The sequence below is a fragment of the Salarias fasciatus genome, chromosome 1 (assembly GCF_902148845.1).
Source record: "Salarias fasciatus chromosome 1, fSalaFa1.1, whole genome shotgun sequence".
Classification (NCBI taxonomy): domain Eukaryota; kingdom Metazoa; phylum Chordata; class Actinopteri; order Blenniiformes; family Blenniidae; genus Salarias; species Salarias fasciatus.
Window position 1 is genome coordinate 34635009 of NC_043745.1, and position 26938 is coordinate 34661946.

Consider the following 26938-nt stretch of genomic DNA (forward strand, 5'->3'; position numbering starts at 1 on the left):
TATCAATAAAGAGAACGTTTCAAGTGAAAATACACGTTTTTTTTTTTTGCATTTACACAGCACGACATTGAAAACAATGTCCATTTACACTGAAATGGCAGAAAAGCAGAAAATCATGTAGTTAGCAGGCCAGGTCATCATGGTTGATTTTGTAATGAAACATGTGACGGGGTTCTTTTTGAGAAACATCTCAACAAATATGGCGTAGTCGAAGATGACCGTTTAAGGTGTTTATTTCACTGCTCTACAAACTCCAGTGACAGAAAAATACTTGCACATTTGAAAAAAAAAAATTTGCAAGAAGAAAGTATTTACAATATTTACAGATGGCTTTGGTCTTTTCTGAGCTCTTCCATTGCTCCTTGATCACAGCCAGAAAACACAATATTTGCAGTCAGGTCAATCTCCAGAAGTACCTGCATCTGTACTTTCAGCTCACTCAAACACTGCAAACCCAGTTGAGCTCTGCCAACTTTGTAGTACATTCACAAAAATCATTGTGTCTCTTAAGTTCTTACATACAGAAAATCTAGATAATTGATCCAGAAGCTCACAGCAGCAGGTCGGGTGACCTTTGCCCCCGCCCAGTGCCCCTATAAGACTGAGGTTGTAGAAGCACCTCTGTTTGGCTAACTGCTAGTCTGATTGCAGCAGACGGAAACAAAATGGCGCCTGGTGAGTGTTTATCCTCCGAACTGTAAATGTGAAGGAGTATGACTGTGAAGCGTGCACCCTCAACTGACCCACCGAACTGTTTTAGGAGAAATCATGGTGGGAGTTTTGCAAGTGGTGTGGCGAATGAGGAAGAAGTAAAGTTTGTTGTCGCGTGTGTCTGTACTGCCTGCAGTCCACGATGGAGGCTGCTCCGTCACAGAGCCACACGCATACACAAACATTTGTAAGGAACAAGGCCCAAGCTGTATGACTGAAATATGCGCGTGACTCCCAACTATTAAACTTCCACTTTCCAATATAAACTGGAAAACTTGTCACTGTCGAGGCAAACGATGTTACAGAGATCTCAACTCTCACACATTTCAACCCATTCACACGCTCCATGCCACACCTGATATTTCTCACACAAATAAATACCTCGGCCTCGTCAGGACACACTGCGCCATGCTAGCACCCTGCCGCTTTTAGAGACATATTCCGTAAAAGCAGCACACTGTTAGCTTTGCTTCCAGCATCAGCGAACATTTAGCTTAGCAGTTAGCAACTGGCAAGCTACTTCTTTTTAGACCGATTAGTTCAGACTCTAACATCACTGGGCGAGATGTAATCTCACGCTCTGCGCCTCGGACAGAAAGGGGCAACATGTCAGGGACGGACTCATCCTGTGGTTTTAGTAAACTGAATTGTGTGACACCAGGAGTGTGAGGGACGCCGCGCGCGGCTAAAGGCTCTTGCTGGGTGTGCAGGAGGTGCGTTCAAGTTCCCTCAAAAAAGTTATACTTCTTTTCAAATCAAATGTCTCAATACTCCTAAATCTGTGTATTCTGTGCTTCAATTTGTTTGCTTCCAAGGAGAAACAGATTTTCACAAATTCAAATGGAAAAGAAGAATACGGTTTGAGAGATTTAATTTATTTACAATTCACTCTCTACGTTTCACATATTAATGTCTGAAAGACAGTTTGTATACGTTGGTAATTAAAGAAAGCAGCCACCTCAACAGCAGGCTGCCAATGTGAGGTTTTTCATAATTCATCTTTTTGATGATTTTTTTTTAATTTATTTATTTTTTGTGGAGCAGTAGATGAAGTACTTTTTAAACCACCAAGTTTCTTAAAGTATTATTTTTTATTAAAGATTGGATAGTTTTGACACAGTAAAAACTTTTTTGGCGTTGATTATTCAAAGTTTCATTCTCTGGCCACTCTGTGTTTTCACAAATTGAGAACGCTTCTGTTATTGTAGATTTTTTCCCACACAGCCAGGAGATGTACATGTTCAGTCACACAGCTGCTATTATCTACGACACTACAAAATTATTTTAAAATACCGGTAGTTCAAATGAACATTTGATCATTTTAATGACATGCTGCATGTTTAAACTGTGAATTAGACAGTGTTGTTTTAATGTATGTCACAGTGACACGTCCATGATTTATTCAGTTTAATAAGTTCTGATCAAACCTGGTGTATCCAAAAAAAAAAAAAAAAAAAAAATACAAGAAAAAAAACAAACAAAAAAACTTCATAGCAGCACCTGAATTAGAAAGATTCTGCTGCCTTCTCAGACATGAAGCTGGTGTCTGCTCCATCTTTCCCCTCTTGTAGGAGCCTCAGCTTCTCCTGTTGCTGCTGATGCAGGACTGAGGTTTCTGCAGCCACATCCTCCTGTCACATGGCCCAGCTTTCCCCTCATTGCTCCAGACTCGGAGGTTCTCAGGAGAGAGCTTGCCATAGTGAGACGATCCACTGTCCTCTCATTCCTTTCACCCAGAGCTTCTTCCTCTACACTCTCCTTCTCCTGTTGAGTGACCATCACTCTCTCCATATCGGCCTTTGTTGTCTCCAAGCCTTTGTTGCCTTCATGCTTGCCACCTCATTGTTCTTCTGACTGAGCTCTTCATTCAGTTGTTCACAGTTAGAGTCTAGTTGTTGTTGTTTGGTCTCCAAAGTGAAAATCTGGCCCTTTAGCACCTCCTTTTCCTCCTTCAGTTTTGTGTTCTCTTCCGCCAAGCTGCTGAAGCAGTGGTGGAGGTAGTTTTACGCTACAACCTGCTGAATGCTGAAGTTGTAGTTGCCAGAATGCCTAATGCCATAATGCCGCACACATCTCTTGTTGAACTTGAAATAGAAATAAAGCAATGAGTACAATGCAAATGGAAAACTAACATGCTTGAAAAGGAGCAGAATGAAGTACAATCTTGAGAAATCCGACCCCCTCTCCAGGTCATCTGTATCCTATCCTCATTTTGTTTCATCTGCTACGAAACACTTTTTTTTTTTAAGAATGTTAATGAAATTGTGACAGTAATAAAACTGACTTGAACGTAAGGGGGAGTTTGCCTGAACACTTTGCTTCATCCGTAGCTGCAGTGTTTGAATGCCGTCGTGTTGACGCTGTGAGACTTGCTGTTTCTTAACTCTGTGCTCTCCTGGCTCCTGTTTGGGTTTGAGTGATATCCAGTAGAGCTCACCTCTAATGATGCTTTTTTCACTTCGATACATTGCTACATCAGTTTGCTTCCTCATTCCTTATTTGGAATAAAGTTGCACTGTTAATGGGTACCATGGTAACAGTACCATGAAACAGCATCACTTCAGAGCTGTACAAGGCCCAAGCATAACATTGGTTTCCATAGCAACTGGAATTTAGTTTTTTCTAATGATTTAATCTGAATCAATATCCGAGATTACAAAAGTGCGAGATGAATAGGAATGAGTAGTTTCCTTTTAGAAGTGTTCAGTTTTCAAGCCACATTGGCAAACCACACACTTGTGGTGGCCAAGCATTCATAGCGATGTCGCTTTTTGATCCTTCAGTGTCGGCTCTTCCTGTCATTGTGAAGCAGAATTCACCAAGCGTTGGATTGTTCACCCACTAATAGGGAACATGAGACCGTTGTGAGACAGGTTAGTTTTACCCTACCGATGATGTGTTGTTGCAATAGTAATCCTGTGTTCCTAAATTCACACAGTGGATGTTTTCAGTTATTATGTGCAACTTTCTGTCTCCCTTTTATTAGTTTGATGTAAATTCACTGAAATGCCAGATCAAGGAATATTCTCAGTGTATATTCCACAAACAAGTCAAATCTTTCCCAAGCAAACCATCAAACTTTATTTCTATGCTAATGACGCTTATGTTTTTGTTGGACTAATTTCAGGTTCAAATCAGAAAAGGCATTTCTTTTCAACTTTTCAAAATGAATTCATACTTCTGATTATTTTCCCTGGTTTTGATTGTTAATCTTTCAAATTTACCACAAAAGGGGAAAATAAGTAAGAATTTCAGTTGCCAACACGATGAAGTGAAGATTTTCAACTATTTTTCATATTCATTTCATATTCAACTATTTTTTATGCACTTTATTCAAACACAATACAATCTATTTTATTAATTTCTCTACAAAATTCCATTTGAAAAGTTATATTTTTTTCTTTGGAAATGTCACAATTAGTCACATTTAATAAATATTTCACAGAAGTGTTAAACCATTCTCACAAAGCCCATTATTTATTTATTTTTTTCTGTCAACTGACTCTGCTCATACTGAGCTGCAGCTGTTTTGCCTGCAAAGTCCTTGCCGACGTTAGTTTTTATGTTATTCTTCTGATGACTTGCAGTGTTTGTTGGTTCACACAAGATTCAGAAACTGCTGCAGAGTCAGGAGATGTGGCAGCAGAATCCACAAGAAGCAGGACTAGTAGACACTGAACTGACAGACGTATTATCACATTTTGGATTTTTTTCTTTTCTTTGAAATTTCACCTCTGATGACGTTGTCATCTTCCTGTTTAAGCTTTTCCACCTCTCATGAAGTCGTGTTTAGCACTCTCACCTCAGCATGCATATTTCTCTGCTAAGATTCTTGGTTTGGGTGTGGAGTGTGATTTTTTTCTCCCTGTATTTTTCCTGGGTACAAGCTACTCCCCTTTCTTTGAGCAGTCCAAAGAAATGTGTTTGACGTCGCTTGGTGACTCTGAATTGCCTGTAGATCTGAATGTGATTGTGTGCAGTTGTCCGCTGTCACCCATTATCTGCTGGATCAGATCTGGTTTTGTGGATCCTACAATAGAAAAAAAGAAGGTTGTGTAGAAATTGAATTTATTGGTTTAAACAAATCTCTTTCTTCCTTTCACTGCATGTACCATTTCTTGAGATTTGCTGTGATATCATGGATAACAAATGTGTTTGCAGGTTCCTGGTTGACAATGAGTGGTTGAGATGTCCATGTTTTGAGGACATACGAAGCTCAAAAAGTTCATGTTCATGAAGATGTAGACCTTTAGAAAACCTTGCTTGTCAGCCATAGTAACACTTCATAGCATTAAACCTCTTTTTTGTCCACTTCTCTTCTACTCTACATCGTCAGCTACTCTGGACACAACCAATGAATGCTGTGAACTTTCTGTGAAGTACAAACTACATCACCTGTCCTGGTTGTGTACTCTGTGTTCCCAACATTTTCTCTGGCCCAACTCACCTTTCGCTGGCTTTACTTCCATTGTGTATTCTCCAGGTGTTAGAGTTATAAGCAATAATACGTTTCTGTAAGACATGAGTTCCAACACCACTGCGTTGACATAAAAAACTACCCTGAGCTGATGGGGTAACTCAGTGGACATAGTGATATAGCTTTCAGAAGAGCAATCTTTTACCTCTGCCTTTGTAGTTCAAAAATGTTCTAATGTCTGGTAGAAATTCATTTCACTGCAGCATGATGCATTGCACACGGCGTCTGTCATCAAAACACATCGCCCAAACGCAGGCAAGCATGCATTCCTGGCATTATCTCTGCTGGCTACTTTGGTCAGCAGGAAGCTGTGAAGACAATTTAATATGATCCATCACCTTTTCAGTCGCTGGAAAAGCAGGTGATGAACCCGTCAGAAAGCAGCCTGGTTTTTTTTTTTCCAATCCAGCACTTTACAGAGCAACATCATGGTTGACTTGACTCCTGCTGTATACTATAAGTATTTGGTTGTTTATAGAACAAACGGAAGGGTGTTATTTTATTAAAAGCTTATAGTTGAAACTTCTACTTCAAAACTCAGCAATTTAATCACATTAACAGTGACTTGGATTAATTATTGCAGCGTTCAGAAATGCGATGATCAGCTCCCATTTCAGTAAGATTGAGTTCTTGTTGCTGTTGTTTAGAGATGTGCTTTGGGCAGTGTCGATGTGTATGTCTCTTCAGTTTTTACTTTCCTTTAGGAAACTATTAGCAAACCTAAGACAGAAATGAAATGGAGTTTTTATTTCATCCCCACAGATGAAAAGCAATAAATAAGGTCACGAATGACAGAAAGTTGATCAGTTAGCACCATGGCAGTCAAAGGAATGTCACCAAATTTCGTTCATTTCTCTCCACCTGAATTAAAACCACCTTTTCAGTAAATTTCCAAGTGAAGATAGATGTGATGTGAAAAGTGTGATTTTTGCTGATCACTGTTTGAACCAATGAAGTAAATCATAAATAAGAAATTCTTCATTAATAACTGGGAGGGGGGATGACTGTTGATTTTGTTTGTCATGTGTTTCAGCACTTAATGGAAGTTTAAGGGTCACAAAGGCAGCTGCTGATTGGCTATAGAGCTCTACCGTTCAACAGGGGAGCACAAAACAGCAAGAATACATGATAAAGATATTTTAAATACCAAAGCACCATTCAACATGTTAAAATGATGTTTTTTTTAAAAATCGGAAATATGTTAGATGTTGACACTGAGTAACCTATTGTAAATTGAATATTTTGTTATCACCCCCCTCATTTTGATATTTGGTATCTCCCAGGTTGATCAAACCATACCGCCAATTGTACTTTTTCAGGTAGAATGCTTCAACAGAGAAACACACAGTAGGTTAGATAGTCACACAGCTTGGATTTCACTTTTAACAATGCTGGAGCTATTTGCTTCTCCAATCAAACATAGACTGCACATTTGAAAGTATTTCAGTCTGTTATACTTTTAAAATAGGCATTTGCCACCTCTATCAGGCAGACATAATCAAATACACTTAAAACCATTTAATTTTTGTGGTGTTTTCTAAGTTTCTTAGTTAGAACAAAGGGCTTTATCGGTCGATTTTGCAGTAAATAAAATATCAGCCCTGCTTTTCTGATAAGGTTGTTGTGCACATATTCATTTCACTTTGCCGAGAATATCATGAAAACATCTTTCTTACTTTACAGACCAAACTCCTGCTTTACTTTGACACACTGGGCTTACTTTAGGTACAATATGTGCACGAAGTTTCCTTTTGGCATTCTGTTTGGGTTCTTATGAGTTCTTCTCAGTTTTATTCCTCTGACAAACGGGAAGATGGATAAATCTGCTGCCCCACAGCCTCGATTGGTATTCTGTGGAGTAGATCTGCTCTTTTTTCCTTCTCATAAATATGCATGCGAGCTGTTGAGCTTCAGTATTGAATGGGCTTCATCCCTTTGAGTGTGTGTGTGTGTTTTTCAGTGCCAGAATATATAGGTATAGGTGTTGAGGGCTACATTTGGGTTCTGCATCAGAGAGCTGCATTTGTTAGATACAGTATATCTTTGTGTGTGGGTGTGTGTGCGCTTTAGTGGGCCAGAGGTTTTAACGCGGGGGTCATTTGCCGCCGCGGGGAAGCTGAAATGTCATGACTGGTTGCCTGCGGCTCTCGGGCTGCTGCTGTCTGTGGCTGGCTGGCTCTTAATTTAGCGTGGCTGATGAGGGTGGAGTGTGGAGCACGCATGGCGCCGAGAGGAGCTCCAAGTCGAATGCCTGCAGTCACACCACATAGTGAAGACAGCAGGTGAAAGTGAGACAGAAATATCCTGCTGTTTCCTGTTTCCACATGAGAATCTTCCACTTACTGGGCCCGGGAAGCCTCTTAGCAGCTTGTCAAGCCATCGGACCACTGTCAGTCATATGTACACTCAATATTGTTTGTCAGGCGAGTAATGAAATGCCAGAGTGAATGTTCAACAATGCGGACAGTAATGGCCTTTTCAATAAAATATGGGGTCAACAAATCACTGTGGTCGGCGGTTCATCCCAGACTACTGTTAAAGAGATTGTGCACAAGACTGCCATTTCATTTTCACTATCTAATAACTCATTCTCTCTGTGTAAATCTGTTTTCCTCAGCAGGAAACGGCAGTGAATTTAAAGAAAAAAAAAAAAGTTGGTGCAGAGTTTTGTGAACTTTAGAGTAAATATTGATGATTTTCAATGATTCTCTCTTGTTTTGTTCAGTCGACTCACATTCTGCCCTTAACCATCACTGGCTCACAAAGTGAAACTTCAGGGACCTCTTGAACACTTTAAGTGAGCCAGTGATCTGAATTTCTCTCATTACGAACTTTGACACGTTCCTATTGTACTTACACAACTTGTCTTTTAAATGATGGACCACTTTTGTCACTTTGCTTTATTGAAGGGTTACATTCGATGCCGCTGTCATATTTTTCCATCTTTTATACTGCTTTATCCCTTTGACTCACACCCACCCATTGAGGGTTTTATGGACTCTGGGAGGAAACTGAAGCACTGGAGGAAATTCCATGCACGCATAGGGAGAACATGCAAATTCTACTTAGATCACTGCAAGCTTGGACTCAAAACAGATATTGTTACAGAGAGGTGAAGTTTGTGAAGCTTTCAGTCATTGTTGCTCGTGGTATAAGTCTCTCCTTTTGTTTAAAAAAAACAAAAAAAAAAAAACCAGCCATTGAAAAGGGAATATTTTGGGCTCTTTCACACCAGCCATGTTCATTTCAGTGGAGTGTTGAGGAAGTACAGGCGCTCATTGATCGATGGCCAGAAGATTGTATCGCGGTTGCTTGTGGCTACCCATTAGCAGCTATATTTCCATTTTCAGACTGGACCAATCAGTGAGCTGGATTTCAGCTTCATCTTGCTGGTTTTCCTTCCTGGTTAGTGTTCCTTTCGGGTGAAGTGGGATCATGATAGCACGCTCGTGGAATGATGACTGTTATTGCTTTCATCAAATTAAGGTTGATTTTGAATTGAGGCCTTTTAGTTTGAGTGTTGCATGTTCTTCCTGTCCATGTGTTTTCTGGAAATTCTCTGGCGTTCACTGTCCAAAACCTTGCTCTTAATGTTCACTAGTGAACCTTAGAGGTGACTGTGTGTCTGGAGTTGGCCTCGACTGCCGAAGACTCTGACTTAGATAAAGATGAATGGATGATTAAGAAAGCTTTACTTTAAAATAAGCAAATGATCTATTCTTATCAATAGTGTGTGGTAATAATCCTGCTTATCTTTGATTTGAAGCACTTTGAAAAGTATACTCTTCATGATATTTACACTTTGCGGAGTGGTAATATGTGAAAAATACACAAAACATATGATTGGGTTTCTTGTTTCTTGTACCGCTAATTTGCTGATATTCGAAGTCTCACTGCCTTCACCTCTATTCTATACAGTGAGAAAAGAGAATTTATGAATAAAACATTGTAATTTTTACCCTTTCTCCCAAGCGAGAAATTTAAACCATAATTCATAACTTGCTTTGACCTGAGCTTGTACGTATAATGTGTTTAGCTCGAGATAAATCTTCACCTTGTCGACGAAAACAGAGCGTCTCTGACCTGCGACTTCTTCTTTTCCCCTCCAGTTACTTTGAGCTGGAGAGCAGCGGGGTGAGAGAGGAGATCCGCTACCACTACCGCTTCAAAGGCAAGCCACGCTCCGAGTCCTTCCCCTACCGCCTCGCAGACGGCCAGTGGCACAAGATCGCCCTCACCATCAGCGCCTCCCACCTCCTGCTGCACGTGGATTGTAACAGGTAACACACACACACACGCCGGGAAAGCTCCTTGATATCTCTTTCTCAAGTGGCAGCGGGGATATTATTTTTAGTGTGCTCCTTTGAAGTGACTCATCTAACGAGCTGCTGGTGTTTATCAAGGTAAATGTTTGTTCGGTGCTGTCTCGGTTGTGCACGGCAGACGCTTAACAGTGCAGGCAACGAAACAGCCGAGGACAAATTAACACACGCTGGATGCATCGACAGATAGGTTGTATCTTCATACAGCATCCCATGCTGGTGCGTGGAATGCGTTCGCACTGTTTCCTAACGAAGTGCGTGCCGGCAGTGATGCAATCACAGCATTGATTGCCTTGTGAAGACCCTTTTTTCTTAAGGAGCACTCACTCAAAGCTGATCTATAAACATGCACTTCAGCTGTGACAGCCTCTCGCAGTCCTTGCTTTTCCTTCGCCGAGCCAGGAAGACATCACTTGTCCTTTTCTTAATTTGGTGGCTCGAAAGATAGCGCCAGTGAACAAGCAGTGTAAATTTGAGCAGAGGTAATGCTCTTGTCACCTCTCGTGGATGAAAAGCTGTATGATGCGCAGGAGGATTGTACCGTCATATTGATTCTTTCCAGACGCCTATTATACCCATCAGGCCAGTGGTTTGTCGATTAATTACCACTGCTGTCGGTCAGATGAGACTGTGGGGAAGATAAAGGAGGCCATCAGAGTGTGATTAGGGAGAAAAGATCAAAACGTAATTGGATGGAATTGAAATGAAAACCTTTCGCTTGGGCAGTTGCGTGGTGCAGAGGGGATGCAATTAAAAGACAGCAAGACTTAATGCATTGTGTTAATGATGTTTTTTTCTGCTTTTAGTTGAGTTGTAAGATAGTGATGCCGGTGCAACACAATTTTAGTTGAATCTCGCAGGTTTTAATGCGCAATTTAGAAGTTTCTGCTGAAATTCATTTTTTTCTGTGGTTGTTCATCACCGCCATCATACTCCTCTGAGAACAGTCAACATTCCTGAAGTGACTTGGATGCACAGAAGACATGACTTCAGATCCAGCATTGTAATACACACACACACACACATCCTGTATCACTAATACATGCCAGCCTCCCAGCAAACCACATGAAAATGGGTTGAAAGTGAATCTTTGTTATAGTTATTTTGATTTTGTAGCCTCCCTCAATTGAAACTAATGCACAGGAGACGAAATGGGTCCTTATCCAATATGGCAGCCACAGCGATCCATCACCTTCAGTAAGCAGCACCGGTCAGTGAGGCATCTGCTTTTATTTGTGTGTCTTTTACTTATTATATCTCCATCCTCTGGTGCAGAGTTTTGATGTTATCCCGATTCAGTGACAGAAAAAATTATTTGGTTTTGGAAAAATTATTATTTGAAAATATGTTGACATCAATAATAATTTGCAATAAGATGTATGTCACTACTGACAACACAATAAGTCAATTTTCAAATAAAAAATGTGCATATTTGAGGTATTTATTGTGGGTTTAACAGGGAAACAGTCTGAATATATATCATCCTTTTTTTTTTTTTAGCAGCTATGAAGCCCTGCAGTCGCTCCCTCTTGGATGGAGAACATTACCATTACCAATACCATTTATTGCAGTTCAGTCTTTTATGAAACATAGATCTGTGATATATATATATAATGCAGCCCTTCTTTCAGCTGTACGGTATGCTGCTGATGGCGCCACACAGCTTGATCGTGGTTGCTACACATTTTCTTTCACTGTTTAAGTTTTTCCTTTCGTCCCTTTCACCTTGTTTTTATGTCTTTTCTTGTTATTTATATTTGCCTAAATTATTGCGGTTTTCTTTCACGCTGCTGTCAGCGCCTCATAACAAGAGCCATTTGGGGCTGTTATATCAGCTGATCCATTATCTATAATTGTACCATGGATCAGGGTTCAGTAATGAGTGTCTGAAATACAGCACACGCCAGGCAGCAGTTCAGCATCACTCACACGCTGAACTCCATTATCAAACTTTTGCTCTCTGATGAAAGTACTCACAGCTACATGAGAACTTCTCCCTGAAGTGCTTTACTATAGAATAAATAAGTCAGAAATCCACAAAATTTCTTTCCTAAATGGCTAACAAATCAGCAGACCTACAGGTCTAATAAAAGCAGACAGAAAATGTGAATCAGAGGTAATAAAAACTGACCTGCAGGGATGTAGTTTATGGCTCAGGCTGTTGTTCTTATGGGACTCTATATCTTGTTATTTCACTTTTCTTCGTTCCGCTGTGAAACATTGCGATCCTGGGCAAGAAAAAAAAAAAAAAAAAGCTATGTCAGTAAAAATAAAAGTATAGTTTGCAAAAGTAAAATTGCATTGTTCCTGCTGTTCAGCCGATGATTTATCTCTAAGTACCTATTTAAAGTGTATGCAGAGGTGTTTTGCACCAAGCCTTTAATAATGAGGGAGGGCAGATGGAAAGTTCTGGCACAAATGGCATAAAAGCACTGCATTAACCATGAAAAAAAAAAAAAAAAAAGTTGCATAACACATTTAAAAAAGGAGAACCTCGACTAGATAAGCTATATTGCAATACAATTTCATGTGCTTTAATCACAAAATCCAGCAAATGAAATGCCAAGTATAAGAATTCAACTACAAAAAAAGTGAGATTTTGACAAAAAGGATGTACCTTTCAAGCAAATTCTCCAAAATAGTCTTATTTACAAAAGTTGAACAAAAGAAGAAAAATTATTTTAATTTAGAATAATTTATTAGGACCACTTTTCTGAGTGGTCCTAATACAATCTTTTCATGATCCATCTCTGTGTTTTTGATTTTCAGTGAACACTCACACATGTTCAGAGGTTAAGAAATCCTTGTAATTCTAAAGGTCATAGCATTTTTTTGATGTCTTAAAAATAAGTGAATCTGCATTTAATTCATTCATGACACTAAAGTACTAAAGTACTAAAGTTAATCATTCACGTCAAAAGAGCGAGCAGCAGGAGAATAAACGCCAGAGCATCAGGCTAAAGAGGAAGTGTACCAGGAGAGTTATATAGAATATGGCTTCACCGAAGCAACGGACAAAACTGGAGCTGAATGCATCTTTTAATGGGAACAAATGGCAAATGAATGTTTGAGGCCGTGCAAGCTGAAGGGACACCAGTTTACCAAACAGCCAGAGACGGTGTGTCAACCCAGAGAGTTGATCCTCAGAGCAGAGGAACTTATTGTTAAAGAATAAAACACAGAAACCACCTCTGCCCCACACAGGAGTCCACAATCAGGAATTTGGTTTTTACTTCAGTTGGTAGAACAGATAGCCTTCAAATTCTGACGTTAGTGGCTCGGCCTCCCGCCTTAACACGTCCACACGAAACCCCGCGTTCTTCACTGCAGTGAGTGAATAGGTGAATGTGAGGGATCGCACAGTGTGCTGAGACTGCTCAACCTGTAAAATGTGCTTGATAAGCACAATGGGTGCATTGTGTCTTGAATATTTAATGCAGAATTGACACATCATACATTTCCTTGAAGACGAAAACCAGCGTGTGAACACCAGCAGCTCCTCCTGGCATGTGTGAGGCGAGCCAGCAGCGTCCCACGCCTTATCGCAGCCGCGCTCGGCTCTGATTACGTTTGCCCATCTGCACTCGTGGTGATCCGCAGCAGCACCAGCTGACACGACCTGCGGCCATATCGGGTTTCAAACTGTCGCCAAGGTGGCAATTTCAGCTCATGATACCTTTCATTTGAGCGGCGACGCGGCACGGCGGCCCTGATGCGCGGCTGCAGTGTGGCCACGTTTTTATCCGGAGGCCACAGTCTGGCCGTCGGCTTAAGCTGATCTCTCACCGTCATCTGGAAATCCACGTTGACACCCCAGAGCAGCGCTGTCAGGGCCGCTCTGTGTGTCTGGTCAAAACGTTGCCACACATGAAACGGCGGCTGAACCGTTAGTCTGACCCACACAACGTTTGGCTTTTCACTATAATCGCCATGACCTTTTCATGTCTGGCATCAAATCATTTCAAAGCATCAGAAGTGGAAGGCTTGCAGATGGTCATGAAATTTCGGCTTCGTGACTTCAGGAACTCCATGAATTTTAGCTTCATCCTCCACCAACAGAACAGATCTTTACATTTATGACATGAAACTTAAAAGCAGATCCACTGCTATATGAAGACCATGTCCAGAAAAGTTCGTGAAAAGGTTTTTCCTCATCTAAATGTAGTTTTGACAATATCTTGCTCATACAGCTGATTCTGCTGTCATACATCCAGTGGCAAGGTAAGAATTTTTGAAGTTGCAAAGCTGCTGTCTTCCTCTTATTGTGATTACTGAGGGAGCTTTAACCTCAGTCATACAGCCTCGTCTCACTGTACTCAGACGGAGCGTGTCATGAATCTCACCCTGATGAACTTGAAAGATGTTATTTTTATCGTTACGGCCAGACACGCTGATTCACTACCTGTGCTGCATTAGCAGCATTGCATAAACATTAGCTTTTTGCTAATGACAGCTGCATGTTTGTAGTTTATCTCTGCTGTTCTGTAGTTGCTTCCTCTTAATGTGGCATAACTAGAGACATACAAACATAAGTAGAGCATAGTGCATGTGATGAAAATGTCCTCATTTTCACGAAGAAAATCAGTTTTTGACCCGAAATTACTATAATCTCAACATTAAGCCTATTTCAATGATAATTATGTTCTGGTGTATAATACAGTGAAATATAAAATACAAAACATTAAAATATGCTTGTTTTTACAAACACGCCCTGACTGCGTAGTTTTGAAAAAAAAAAAAAAATGTTTTCTTTGAAATTTTTACAATTTTCTTTTTGGATCGGCGGGCCGGACTGGAGCTTCTTGTGGGCCTGTTCTGGCCCTCTGGCCTTATGTTTGAAATACCTGATTTAGAGCATTTTTCTGTTTATTTTATCTGCACTTCTTGAGTGAAGCGGTCACGAGACAACCTGCATCACAGCAGTAGTCCCATACTGATGTCTTATGATTTCCCCTACAGTTTTGAAGTAGATAATCAGTTATCCCTCCTCAGAACACGGGGAGCAAATCTGCTCATGCAAACCTCGGCGCGCACACAGGAAGTACGCAGCAGTAATTAATATCCCCGGAACCTGATACTCTCATTTCCATTCAGTGTTCGCAATGTTTCTTTATTGAACGCAGATTGTCAGACCCATTAGCCTTGAAGTTTTAAGTGGTTTAATTTCAGCACTAAAACACACTTTATTGATTTCAAGGCTCATTAAATGGGTTTTAAGCATCCATAAATGTGAGAGGGGGCAGTTTACTGTCACGTCTTCGGGGGGACTTTTACCATCTAACTTGGTTGGGTTTCAGGTTATTGATACTCGTTTCACACCCAAAGTGTGACATGATCTGAATGCTGTTATTCCTGCAGGGCTTGTATTTAATAACCGAGCGATTGAGATAGGTTGTTACATCAATCAAGTCTGACTACACTGCAAAAGTCGTCCGTCTTTGGTGCTGCTTTATCTAGCTCAGAGTCGCAGTGACCTCCAGTTGACCCCCAAGTGCACTCTGGACAAATCACAGCGAGAAAGCGACACATTCACACATGGACAAATGCGTGTTTGCGGACTGTTGGAGGAAACAGGTGAACATCAAGAAATATTGTTGATTATTTAGATAACTATATGGTATGCAGAAAAAAAAACACGTAAGAGTGTATGAAGAAAGAGAGTTAGATCAGGACTTCATTGAAGCAGTGGAAAAAAATTAGGGCTGAATGTATCTTTGTGGAGGAAAATTTGGTGAATAAAGTTTCAAGCAGTGCAAGCTGAAGCGTTACTAGTCCACCAGATCTTCCTTCCTTCACTTTTACAGCTGATAAAAAGGCGGTGTGGAGTGTAAATCTTTTGGAGGCTATGCCAACTCAACACATTCTTAACTGTATACTAAAAACACGCTTCTCTCTTAAAGCCTCACTTTACTGATCAGATTTAAAAGGAGTTTATACCGCTGTTTAAAAAGTGCAGCTTTCAGAAAGTCCTGTATCTTTTACAAGCTGTGAAATTTTTCAGCAAGTTAGCAAAATCAAGACTATGAATAAGGACAAGCTGTTTTAAATATATCCAATTTATTTAGAAACTTTTTCCAGCTTACATGGTGACAGGAAATGGTTTCAAATGATAAAAAACATGTTAGATTCAGCGAAAATCTCTCTCCAATGAAACCTGGGAGACAAATTACATGGAAACATACCAACTGGAACAATTGGACTCACTTCTCAAGAGAAGAGAAAAATGACTGCATCCCTTCCTCGTTGGCTGCCGAAGGGCATTCTGGAAAAAATTAATACAACACTTCCCAGCGGCACAGTTTATTCTCCTGCTTCTGCTTCCATGAATAGATTTAAAATAATAACTTCAGACAATTTCTTTGACCCACACTGCTCATCACCATAATCATAATTAAAAGAATCAGACGTTCCCTCTCTTCATGTATTTTAAACACTGCACAGGATGGGAATCGTGCTTTATCCTTCACTGCTGTCTGTATATTTCAAAGTTGTTGTTTTTTTTGTGCTGTATGAATTAGCGCTGCAGGACATTCATTTGTCGTATTGCAAAAATGATTTGTAATTGTGATAAACAAACATACATAGATTTTAATGTATTTGGTGCAGTATGATTTGTTCTTACAAATAACTGCTCTTTCTTTTGCCCCTTATTTATACTTAGCTGTCTTTTTTTTTTTACTTTATTTTTCCTTTTTTCATTCATACCTGCAATTTTTACCTCTCAGAAGTACAGTTACCGTGCCTTTCTTTGTTTTGATCATTGTGTTGATTGTTATTCTTCTGACCTCTGCTGTGTGACAGAGTGTCTCATAATTAGAATGACTTGTGCAATGCTGCTTTTTTAATTAGGAAAATTACCTTTTCTTAATACTTTGCAATAATACGAATTGTTGTTAGTCCAAATTGAAGTAGTTGCAAAAGGTTTATATGTGGTAATTTGTGACAATAAATGATCAATAGATTCTTTTCATCATTTCTGAGATTCGGATGGGCCGCTAAACATTGAAATGTGGTGGTTTGCACTGACCTGTTAGCTGCCGCAGAAGAGCAATGAAAACATAACTCAGTTCACTGAGTCTTCTACAATATCTATAAGGCACATGTTGATATTGTGATTAAGCAATTTGAGCCGAACATTCTCCGAACATTCCCCAAAAAACTCCACAACAGGTTTTTAGGGTCGATGGGATTTTTCTGTAGCACAACACAGATTACCAAATGTATCGTGGAACCCGGGTAAGTATAATTGATTTCCATATGTTTTTGTTGGTTGTGTGTCAGGTGTCCTGTTTTCATCTCTAAAGTCAATGGAAGACAAAGTCCAGTAGCCAATTATTAACAACGTAAATTGACACTGCGTCTCAGAGTTTTCTCACTTTATGAAACGGTGACATTAAACTCCATTTGAGAGATTTGATCCATTCGGCTGTCCTTTCTCTAGATATGAGAGTGTTTCTCACAAGAAGCAAATCCAGGGGCTTTTCTGCAGGGCAGCCGCCTCAATTTGTACTTGTCATTCTGTTCGACGGCGTCTGCTGCACAAGCCTTTGTCCAAATGAAGAACTCTTAACCTTGGGTTAGGATTTGGATTTAATCTGAAGGTAGATCAAAATGTGGAGACTTCATGGAAATTTTCCCACTTCACTTTTCCCCCTGCTGTCCTTGTGTGAGATCGATCCAAAGACAGCATGACTGAGATAAGGACACGTGTTCAACACGCCGAGGAGGATTCTGTCTGTCAGCAGCCCGACTGTACGTACAGATTAGAAGCGAGCGCGTCGTAACAGAGGAACGGAACATCCTTTTGTAATGTGATGGAAAAACAGGCAATGATAGATGACGGCTTGAGATTTGGCTTTAAAATCAAGCATATTTACTGAATATTCAGTTTTGTCACAAGTTTCTATTTCAGAACCATATGTTTTACAAAAAATTATTGAATTTTGGTGTCAAAGAATAAGCTATACTTTAACCAGAAGAGAAAAGTTGAAATTTGAATTTAACGCTTTAAGAAAAAAAAAAAAAAAACACCAAACCATGAATATTCATCATAAAGCTATAGATTATCACATTGCTTTGAATAACTATCAAAAATCCACTAAGATATATTATTTTGTAACACTGAAGTAAACCAGGCTATCAATAAACTCCATTCCAATTTTGCCTCAAAATGCTGACTACTATTCACACCCAAACCCTTCTGCAGTTTCGAAAGTATACACATATACAGTATTCTTTCCATGCTTCACTTGTTCCACAGTTTTACTCCACATATGAAAATAGAAAGGCTCCTTTTCTTTGTTAATATTGCAATCACGATAAATAATAAAACTGGCCGTGCAAACTGTAGTGGAATCCTCTTTGCACAAAAAAAAATCTGAATTTGAAGTGTTTGTGCAGACTGGAGTTGTAATTTCAGGTGGTATTAAAGGATTTCTTTTTCTTTTTATCCTCAGTTGTATTATTTATCAGATCATTGATTCGTCTCTTCAGTGCAGAATGCGAGGAGATAAAGTTTTTGATACTCGTTCTGCTGGTGTTTCCATTAAGTTATGCAAGTGAAGCATCCGCACTGACCTTTCAACAACAATGCTTTCATACAGTTGTGCTCGATTGTTGTTCAAGTGCAACTTTCGGAAATCTATCTGAAAATAGCCCGTAAAGCCGTGTTAGTTGCAGAACTCAAACTAACACTTCCTTTTTCCATTTCCCGCTCTGATCGCCTCCCTGTAGTTGTTTGGTGGCGCCCTCAAAGTGAATATTACACTAATGAATCCGATTGCTCAGGGGGCGAGTCAGAGCTGCTTGACCTCCAGTATTTCTGCTCAGACATGAATAATCACCTGCTTTGCTGTAACGGTTGCTGAATCATTCTGCGTATTTATTCCCATCTTATGTTAGAAAAATCTCACTTTGTTCCTCATTAAGTTAATTGATTCATGTGGATTACCTTTAAATGGATCAGTTCGCCACAGCACAGTTTGCAGGCATAGCATCTCCTTTACTTACGCACCAATAAATTATCCCAGTTGGTTACATGGGTGATCATTAACATACGTATATCTTGCAATTTCCATTCCTATAAGTGGCAGAACTGAGCTCCCTGTTGTCCCTCCTGCGCTATTTAACAGAAAAAAACTGTTCTTTCAATGGATAAATCCATTTTCATCATGTCAAAATGTCTTAAAATTAAACTTTTCTTACATCTGCAAAACGTAGAATTATGCAATGTCAATGCAGGTTCATGGAAAAAAAAAACAAGTTTGAGGAAATTTCATTTTGTCGTCATATCCATGGGTGTTACCGGTGTTTACGTGGAAGCTCAAAGAGGGAATCTGTTTGAGAAGTACATTTTGGAAAATCCTGTATCTACTACAGAGTTCCAAGCCATGTGTTCATTATTTTATAAGTTTCTGTCAGTTCAAAGATGCTGAGCTATCACGTACATTTAGGGTCGGAGGGTTGTGCGGGTGTGTAGTGGTTTGCACTTCCATCTCACAATGAGGACTGAGTTCGTTGAGAAATAATCCTATTCTGCTAAAAAAGGACTTGAAAGAAAAAAAAATCAACCAATTCCACTAAAACTTTGGCTCTAACCCCACAATTAACATGTATACTTGATAAACTGTGTATGTATACTGTAAATCAAGTTTATACTAATGTCATACTACTTAAAATGGTGGTGTTGTCATAATGCATTTTGGTGTTCGGCCCCTTTTATGTGAAATTTTAAGTGAAAAAGGCATTGTTTCAGCATGTTTGTTTCAGAAGACTTTTGCTTTTTTCTTTGAAAGCCATGTCCGATTGCATGTTTTTTGTTTTCACTCAAACATCGTGTGTATGAAGCCTAATTCTCCACACCTTTAAAATAACAGAGGACCTCAAATAGAAAAAAAAGTGCCTCTAATATTACTTTTTCCTTGCTTTGTTTGATGTAAACTCAGAGCTGCCTCCTGGCATGTGGAAGTTTTCAAGCCCACATATTCCTGCCTTGGGCGCATTTCTCATGGGGAGCACGATTTATCTTCAAGTTTCAGATGACCATGCAACTATTTTTTATTTTGCATCCTTGCTAATGGCGGTAGGTAAAGCTGGAAGCTTTCGAGGTCTCTGTCGCCAACAGAATAATAAGTTCCCTCAGGGAATGTCTTTAAACAGGCCGCTGTTGTTTAACCGCTGACTTCAAACCCTGCCCCATGTCTTTAGTGAGGCAGTTTGTGCTCCAACAGCGTGGGGTAATGTAAAATTGGATCGTGCAGCACAGTTAATGTGATGTATCCCTCCTTTATTGTTCTGAATTTCTCGGCTCCACATTTCCCCACAGGTCAGCGCTGCAGTTTTACTGTTAAGTCATTGGTCTTACACTCAGGTGCCAGATTTTACTAGAACATGCACTTTATGCCAAAACAAAGCACCAGTGTTTAGATTTGCTTTAAACTGGACATACAATCTTGTATTACAATCCCTCAGCTTTTATTTTCTCGCTTGTGTACAAATAAGTTGTTAAAAGTTAAAGTCAGTGATATTCATGTCTGAAGCTGCAGTGTTTTTTTTTTTTTTTTTTTTTTCTTTGGAAAATGTAGAACTCCTCTGTCCAGATGAAAAATGAACTTTACTTCAGTTGCATTTTGGGAGCATTTCAGTGAAATGGTCCGACATTTAGAAATAATGGTCTATATTTAACTTCCTCTTCTCAGGTGTGTAGAGTGTGAAGATGGCTGCAGTGTGCGCCCTCATACAGAATCAATGACTTTTTAGTCCTCCACCTCTTCCACCTCATTTTCAAATGCCCGTCACTGGAATGTAGTGTTATTTTTGGTTATTCCTCTCCTACGCTTGCGTCCAAGTGATGGTTACCTATGCTAGTGTTGCAGCAGACATTCGACAAGGTCACTCTCCAAACGCCTGATTGGATACTCAGTGATATACATGGAAATTTAAATATTGGAGTGTTTATTGGAGGGGATATAAATATATTTTCAAATATTTTAAAGCCAGTTAACATCATCATGACATGTAATTACTTTAATATCTGATGATTGGACTGGGTTTTTAAAGCTTATACAGCCCTGTGTTAACGCATTTAATACACTGGTGTGTGTGTTGTTCTTCTAAAAATGTGTGAATTTGAGGGAAAAGAAAACAACCTTAATTTGACGAAACAAATAGATTGAGCAGTACTTTAAAAATGAGTAACTTATAGTGATCAGTGCATGAGATCTTTATTAATTTCTAGTTGTGTATTGCCAATAAGATACTGTGGACATAGTTTGGCAAGGGAAGATAGGAAAAAAAAACAACAACAACAGTGTCATCATGTTCACCTTTTGTCCAAATCCTACACAGCCAGCACCTATCTCAATGTACATTGCAAACATTTACTCTCATTAACTCACCATTGTTTCATTTGGAATGAATGATTTTTTTTATGCAAAAGTGACTAAATATGTCCAGTACAGGGTCAACTGCAGTGAGTAACTGTAGACTGAAAATCGTCCTAATGGAACTAGTGGCAGGGGCCCAGCTCATTCTTTGTTTTCGACCTGAATAGCTAATTGAAGTGGTGACATTGGCTGCGTCTGTCAGTAACACTAGCATGCGGCGGTCCTGTACTTGTGGAAGGTCATTCCCTGTGCAGGCAGACTGGTGTTTCCCATGGGGGGCCTCCTCTCCTCTCAGCTCCCGCTGCCGGCTCTGTCGCCTCGCTGGTACTCCTGCTTATTTGGCAACCGAATATAGAAAGGGTTCTGCAGCATGTGTGATCTTTCAGCAGTGCTGTGAAAGTGAGGGTTCAGTTGGGTCGGCCTCCATCTGGATGCCGCTCGGAAACGAGTGCCAGACAACAGCAAGCACTGTTTCACGAGTTCTCTTGTGGGACTCATGAGAAATCAACCCAATATGTAGCTATCACCCACTGTAAGAAAAAAAAAAAATATATATATATTCAACACATCTAACAACTCCTCGCCATTTATAGCGTATTGTTCTTTGTGTTCGTGTGTGTGTGATTTAATTACAAAACCAAACGACAGTACAAACTCGTCACCTGGCCTGCAGGCATACCTGTTTTCATCATTTCTGCCATTTTCTTGTGAATGTACATAGTTTTTTTTAAACGTTTCTGCGTAAAGGCCAAAAGATCTGAAATTAAAACGCAAAAATGATATTGTTTTCACTTGAAATGTGTAGACAAGGCCATAGACTTGAAAGCAGCAGTGCTAAGACATACATTTGATTTTCAGGGTGATAAAAGAGAAAAAGACACATTATATTTGTGAGGCAGTCCTATAAGGTGTCAATCTAATATTGTAAGCTACCACCTGGTAATTGAGTTAAATCCGAAAAACAATAACATTTTGAATGTTGCTTTGTCCTCTTGAAAGCCTGATAATGAGTACAGGTAACCTTTCTCATCACTGATTGAACGCAGTTCAAGTCTCCAAATCGTGGGTGGCTTTCTCCCTTTGTGAAGAGCGAAGTGGAGGAAGGAACAAAGAATGAGGTAATTCACGAAGTCTCCTGAAGTCATTCGAATCAGATCAACTGGACAGGGAAATATTCCTTTGAATACACTTCCCCCCTTTTTCCGAACGTCAGTTGTGCTTGACCGCCACTCTTTCAAGCTGGATTTGAGACTTTGTTTGACAGTGAAAATAAATGTGTTATAAATTGTGGCTGATCCTCTGTTTTAAGAATTTTTTTTTGTATTTTCACATTGATGGTTTCTGTTAAATATATCTGAAACCAAACTTGTTGCTGTTTTCAAAGGAGTGTGACTGTTTCTTGAGGTAATAGTTACCTGAGCCAGCACCCTTCTGGGTTGACCCTTGTTTGTTCAGTAGTTGTTTAGTTGCACCAGTAGAAAGTTTATTGCACAGCTGGCTGCATTTTATGACGTACACCAGGTACAAAGCGTTGACCATCATGTTAAAGAGTCAACCCCAGGTAAAGGTGTTTAACAAAATGGCCCCAGGATGTGCCGCATTAATATTGCTTAGAGTAGCCAACCCCCCTAAAGGGAACAGCATGAACTGAAGGAGCCACTTTGATGAATGTCTTCCAAAACGTTTGACCGAGTTGACTTTATTCACTTGATTTGCATCCTACCTCGACACCAAATGCAAGATTTGGTGCGAATACACAATTATATTTTCATGTTTTTCGAACAGCTGATCCTGGACGAACCTGTGCAGAAATACCGACTTTTTGACCGCTTTGTCTCTCTCCGACCTTCAAGTTTAGCATGTTTGGTATGGTCTAAACATGTTTATTTCTCCTCTAGTTCTGACATTAACCTTATTGTAAGTTAAAATAGCTGTAAAATACTGGGTTAGTAATTGAATAAGTTATTTTCAAAACCTTTAACTGCATTTGATTATTTCTTTTACAGGTTTACTTTCTCGGTTGCCATGGAAACAGGCCAGGAGGAAACTTTTCCAGCCTTCTATCAGTTTGTTCATTCATTCTGTGAGCGTTTATGAGAGAATAACTGAAGCAGAAAGGGGGTACAGAAGATATTACAACTGCCACATCCTCTTCTATTCTCTCATGAAAACGATTCATTTTTTTAGAATTTGGCTCGTGCCCCATGAAATGTGGGGATGTGAGCCAGCTGACGGCCAGGTCTGCAGTGAGGAAAATGCTCTTTTGTGCAAGTGATTTCATAGATCACACTCAATAACTTATTAGGTAGCATGCACATGAAAAATGAACACATCATAACTCAAATTCAAACAAAGAAAAAGGCTTGTTTTTTAGCCCAACGTGATGGACAAATAAATTCAGATTTTTCTATTAGCAGCACAGGAGGCAATGAAACAAAATGTAAAATAATCACACTAATTGATTTGAAAATAAACCAAATTTCTATATCTTTGTATTTTTAAGTATTGTGTGGGCCCGTTCTTGAACTCTTAATCAAAACTTATCAGCTTTACAGTGATCAGTGCTGCTATAGACACACAAAAAAAACTTCTTCTTTTTTTTTTTTGATTACTCACACACGTGAGGCAGATTCAAATTGTTTTGAAGGCATTATGTTCTGGCTACAGTATTTTATGCTTCTGTTTTCTTTCTACTTGTGTTTTTTTTTTTTTTTTGAGCGAACGTGGGTGTCACAGCAACAGACTTTGTGCAGTTGATCAAGTACTGACTCATAATTGGACCTTATTTACATTTTCCCCTAAAGTTCAGGGTCACGTCAGAGCCTCGGTCAGGTTTTTTTGTGTGTCCTACTTTGCTATTCACAGGTGGTTTGATCTCTCAAAGGATTCTTGATTTCCTTGTTATCCAAGGTCAAGTGTTTGAAGTGTTATCATCTGCAGAGACGTGCCTGGATGACGGTGTTGATGCTTAAGGAGAGTCTTCATTGCAGCTGCAGTGAATGAACTGTGAACTAAAAAATGATGTTGAAAGGTGTTCTTTCAGGACCTTTATTTAAGTTTTTTTTTTTTTTTTCTTTTTAAGCAAAACTTTTTCTTGTGTTCCACTTTCCTTTGAATCCATTGTGCACATCGATGTGAATGATGCAGAGGGGATATATTACATATTAAAGAGTTTCCCAGAGTCAAGGCTCAGTTGGCTTTGCTCTGATTACAAGAAATGTAATTTCATTTTGTAATTTAATTGGCTTTGTGGATCATCTTTATTTTTCTACATCTTCCTGTTAGTGATTTTGTGGGAAACATTGTTGAATTTGTAGAATATCGTTTTTCTGAATCTCAAAAAGCAACGGAAAAAGTGAGAGATATGCATGTGTTGGATGAGCAGCAGAGCTGGGTGTTGAATGGAGTCTTTGGCTTGAAGCGTTTATGACCAGAATTTCAAACCAAGGTTCAACACCGACAGCAAACAAACCAGTTCTCAAAGGAAACATTGGGCAGATTTTTCATAGGTAAAGCACACGCATTCAGCTCTGCTGCTCTTCCTACAAATAAATGTCCCTTGCCAATGATGATTATAGATAAGTAGGTTTCCCAATAGCATTTGATTCACACCAAATAAGTACTGCTATAAAATATAAATGTACTGTAAAACCCAAACTGGCATTCTTTACTTCATTTAAGTCCAGAATTTTTTTCCCTCTTTTTTCTTGCAGCCTCCAGGTTATCCACACTAAGGAATTTCCCTCTGCAATTAATCAAGCACCTTCCATTCTAGCCTATGAAACATTACTAATCACTGAGATTAAGATATAAAAGTGTTAGAATACTGAACATAGGTTTTTATTTTTTAATTATTTGTTTGTTCCAATGCTTGGAAAAGTTCTCAGTCCTGAAAGACTTCCTGCATTTTCTCTGAGGTCCTGTTCAGGCGACCTCTCAAGTAGAAATACTTGTTGTTGTTGTTTTAATTTTTGGAAATGACATCATGGAAATGGCAGAAAACCTGACAACTGAAACTTGTGTAGTTAGCATGCTATGCCACTAGTGGGTGCTGTTTTGGATGACTCTGTTCTATAAAAAGCCCTAAGAGAATCTGGACTGCGAGTCACGCCACTCTGGAGGCTGCCAATGTACCTTTCCCCCATTTCATAGAGACAGAGTTGGAGCGTGTTGGAGAAGTTCATCCTGTTTTCAGCTGTTTTCAAAAACGCTCCGACACCCAAACCACTAAGCTGTCAGTTTTCGCTTGAAAGCGTTGCCGTGTAAATTGGTGCCTGAGTTACGTAACACAACCGAACCAATTACAAAAACTCAGCAGAAAACACGGAGGCATTGTGAATAGGGCTGAATGATATATCGTTATCATATCGATATCAGGATATGAACATTCAGGACATTAGTTTCTCAAAATCAGCACTATCAAGTTTTCCCCTGCTTGCCCTGCATGTAAGCTCGCCCATGCACAGGTAAGGCCAGCCAACCACAAACCTTGTTTACTGGTTGACAGCTGATGGCAGAGGGCGGTTGCAGAATCTGCACAAACGAATTTGGTGGTAGTGACAGTGAGTTCTCAAAAATAAAACTGCATTTTTTTTACATCCTTTTGTATTATGTTTTTATTTTTCTGAAAAATGCTTAACTTTCACTGAATCCATTGCAATATATCGTATCGATATCGAGATATCTGGCATGGATATCGAGATATGAAATTTTGCCCATATCGTTCAGCCCTAATTGTGAACTCAGCAAATAGTTTGCATTCAATCAATCAATCAATCAATTTATTTTTGTATAGCCCAGTATCACAACAACAGTTGCCTCAGAGGGCTTCAAGATGTTACATTGGTCGGTAAAAGTAAAAACAGTGAATAAGCATAATGGTAATATGTCAATATTTACAGTAACGAGACAGAACGAAGCAACCACCGCCTTCGACCCTCACATCCGGCAAGAAAAAACTCCAAAAACCCAGTGGGAAAAGAAGAAATCTTGGGGAGAACCACAGTATGGAGTGATCCCTCTCCCAGGGACGGACAGCTTTGGCAACAGCTAGCATGAGACAATAAGAAGTAAAGCCTAGGACTATGTTGAGGACAGTCCGTTGGACGGTCCAGCACAAGAACCACGGATCCCAGCAGTAGAACCGAAGCCAGTCCACGGGCAGGACCGACAGGGGTGTCCTCCCGGTCCGGACGGAGCTTGTTCATAGGCCTTCGTAATAGTGGAGTCAGCAACTGAAACTGGAGAAGACTCCCCCTCGAAGGGGGGGACAGCAGGTGAAAAGCAATGAACGGACTAAAGGGAATAACATTCAGACATTAGAGGAGGACAGGGCTCAGTGCACCGTACTTCCCACAGCATTCTAGCTCCTGGGGCAGCTTATACTTAACTGTTTAAACTAGTATTTAGTTAGTATAGTTTAGTTTAGTTTAATTTAGTTTGGTTTAGTTTAATTTTGTTTAGTGTAATTTGGTTTGGTTTGGTTTAGTTTAATTTAATTTAATTTAGTTTAGTTTAGTTTAGTTTAGTTTAGTTTGGTTTACTGTAGTTTGGTTTGGTTTACTTTAGTTTGGTTTGGTTTGGTTTAGTTTAGTTTAGTTTAGTTTAGTTTAGTTTGGTTTACTGTAGTTTGGTTTGGTTTGTTTTAGTTTAGTTTAGTTTAGTTTGGTTTACTTTAGTTTGGTTTGGTTTGTTTTAGTTTAGTTTAGTTTAGTTTAGTTTAGTTTAGTTTAGAATCCCTAGCTGACCTGATCATAGGCTGCATCGAAGAGAAACGTCTTGAGCCTAACCTTAAATGTGGAGACTGTGTCTGCCTCTTTGACACCACTTGGAAGCTGGTTCCATAAAAATGGTGCCTGATAGCTAAAGGCTCTTCCACCTAGTGTCCATTTAGAGACTCTAGGAGTCACCAGTAACCCTGCATTTTGAGAGCGAAGTGCTCTGATTGGTTGATAAGGCGTTAAAGCATCTTGGAGATAGGTTGGAGCCATCCCATTTAGGATTTTGTAAGTGAGGAGAAGGATTTTAAATCTAACTCTAAACTC

At 39.6% G+C, this 26938-nt stretch overlaps 1 protein-coding gene across 1 annotated transcript in view; it reads left to right on the forward strand.

The window, feature by feature from the left end:
- Positions 1-26938, forward strand: part of LOC115391399 (protein kinase C-binding protein NELL1) — a 314577-nt gene that overhangs the window by 66014 nt on the left and 221625 nt on the right. The window contains exon 4 of the mRNA XM_030095681.1: positions 9298-9468. Within this exon, the coding sequence (XP_029951541.1) occupies positions 9298-9468 (171 nt within the window). The remainder of the gene's footprint in view (positions 1-9297; positions 9469-26938) is intronic.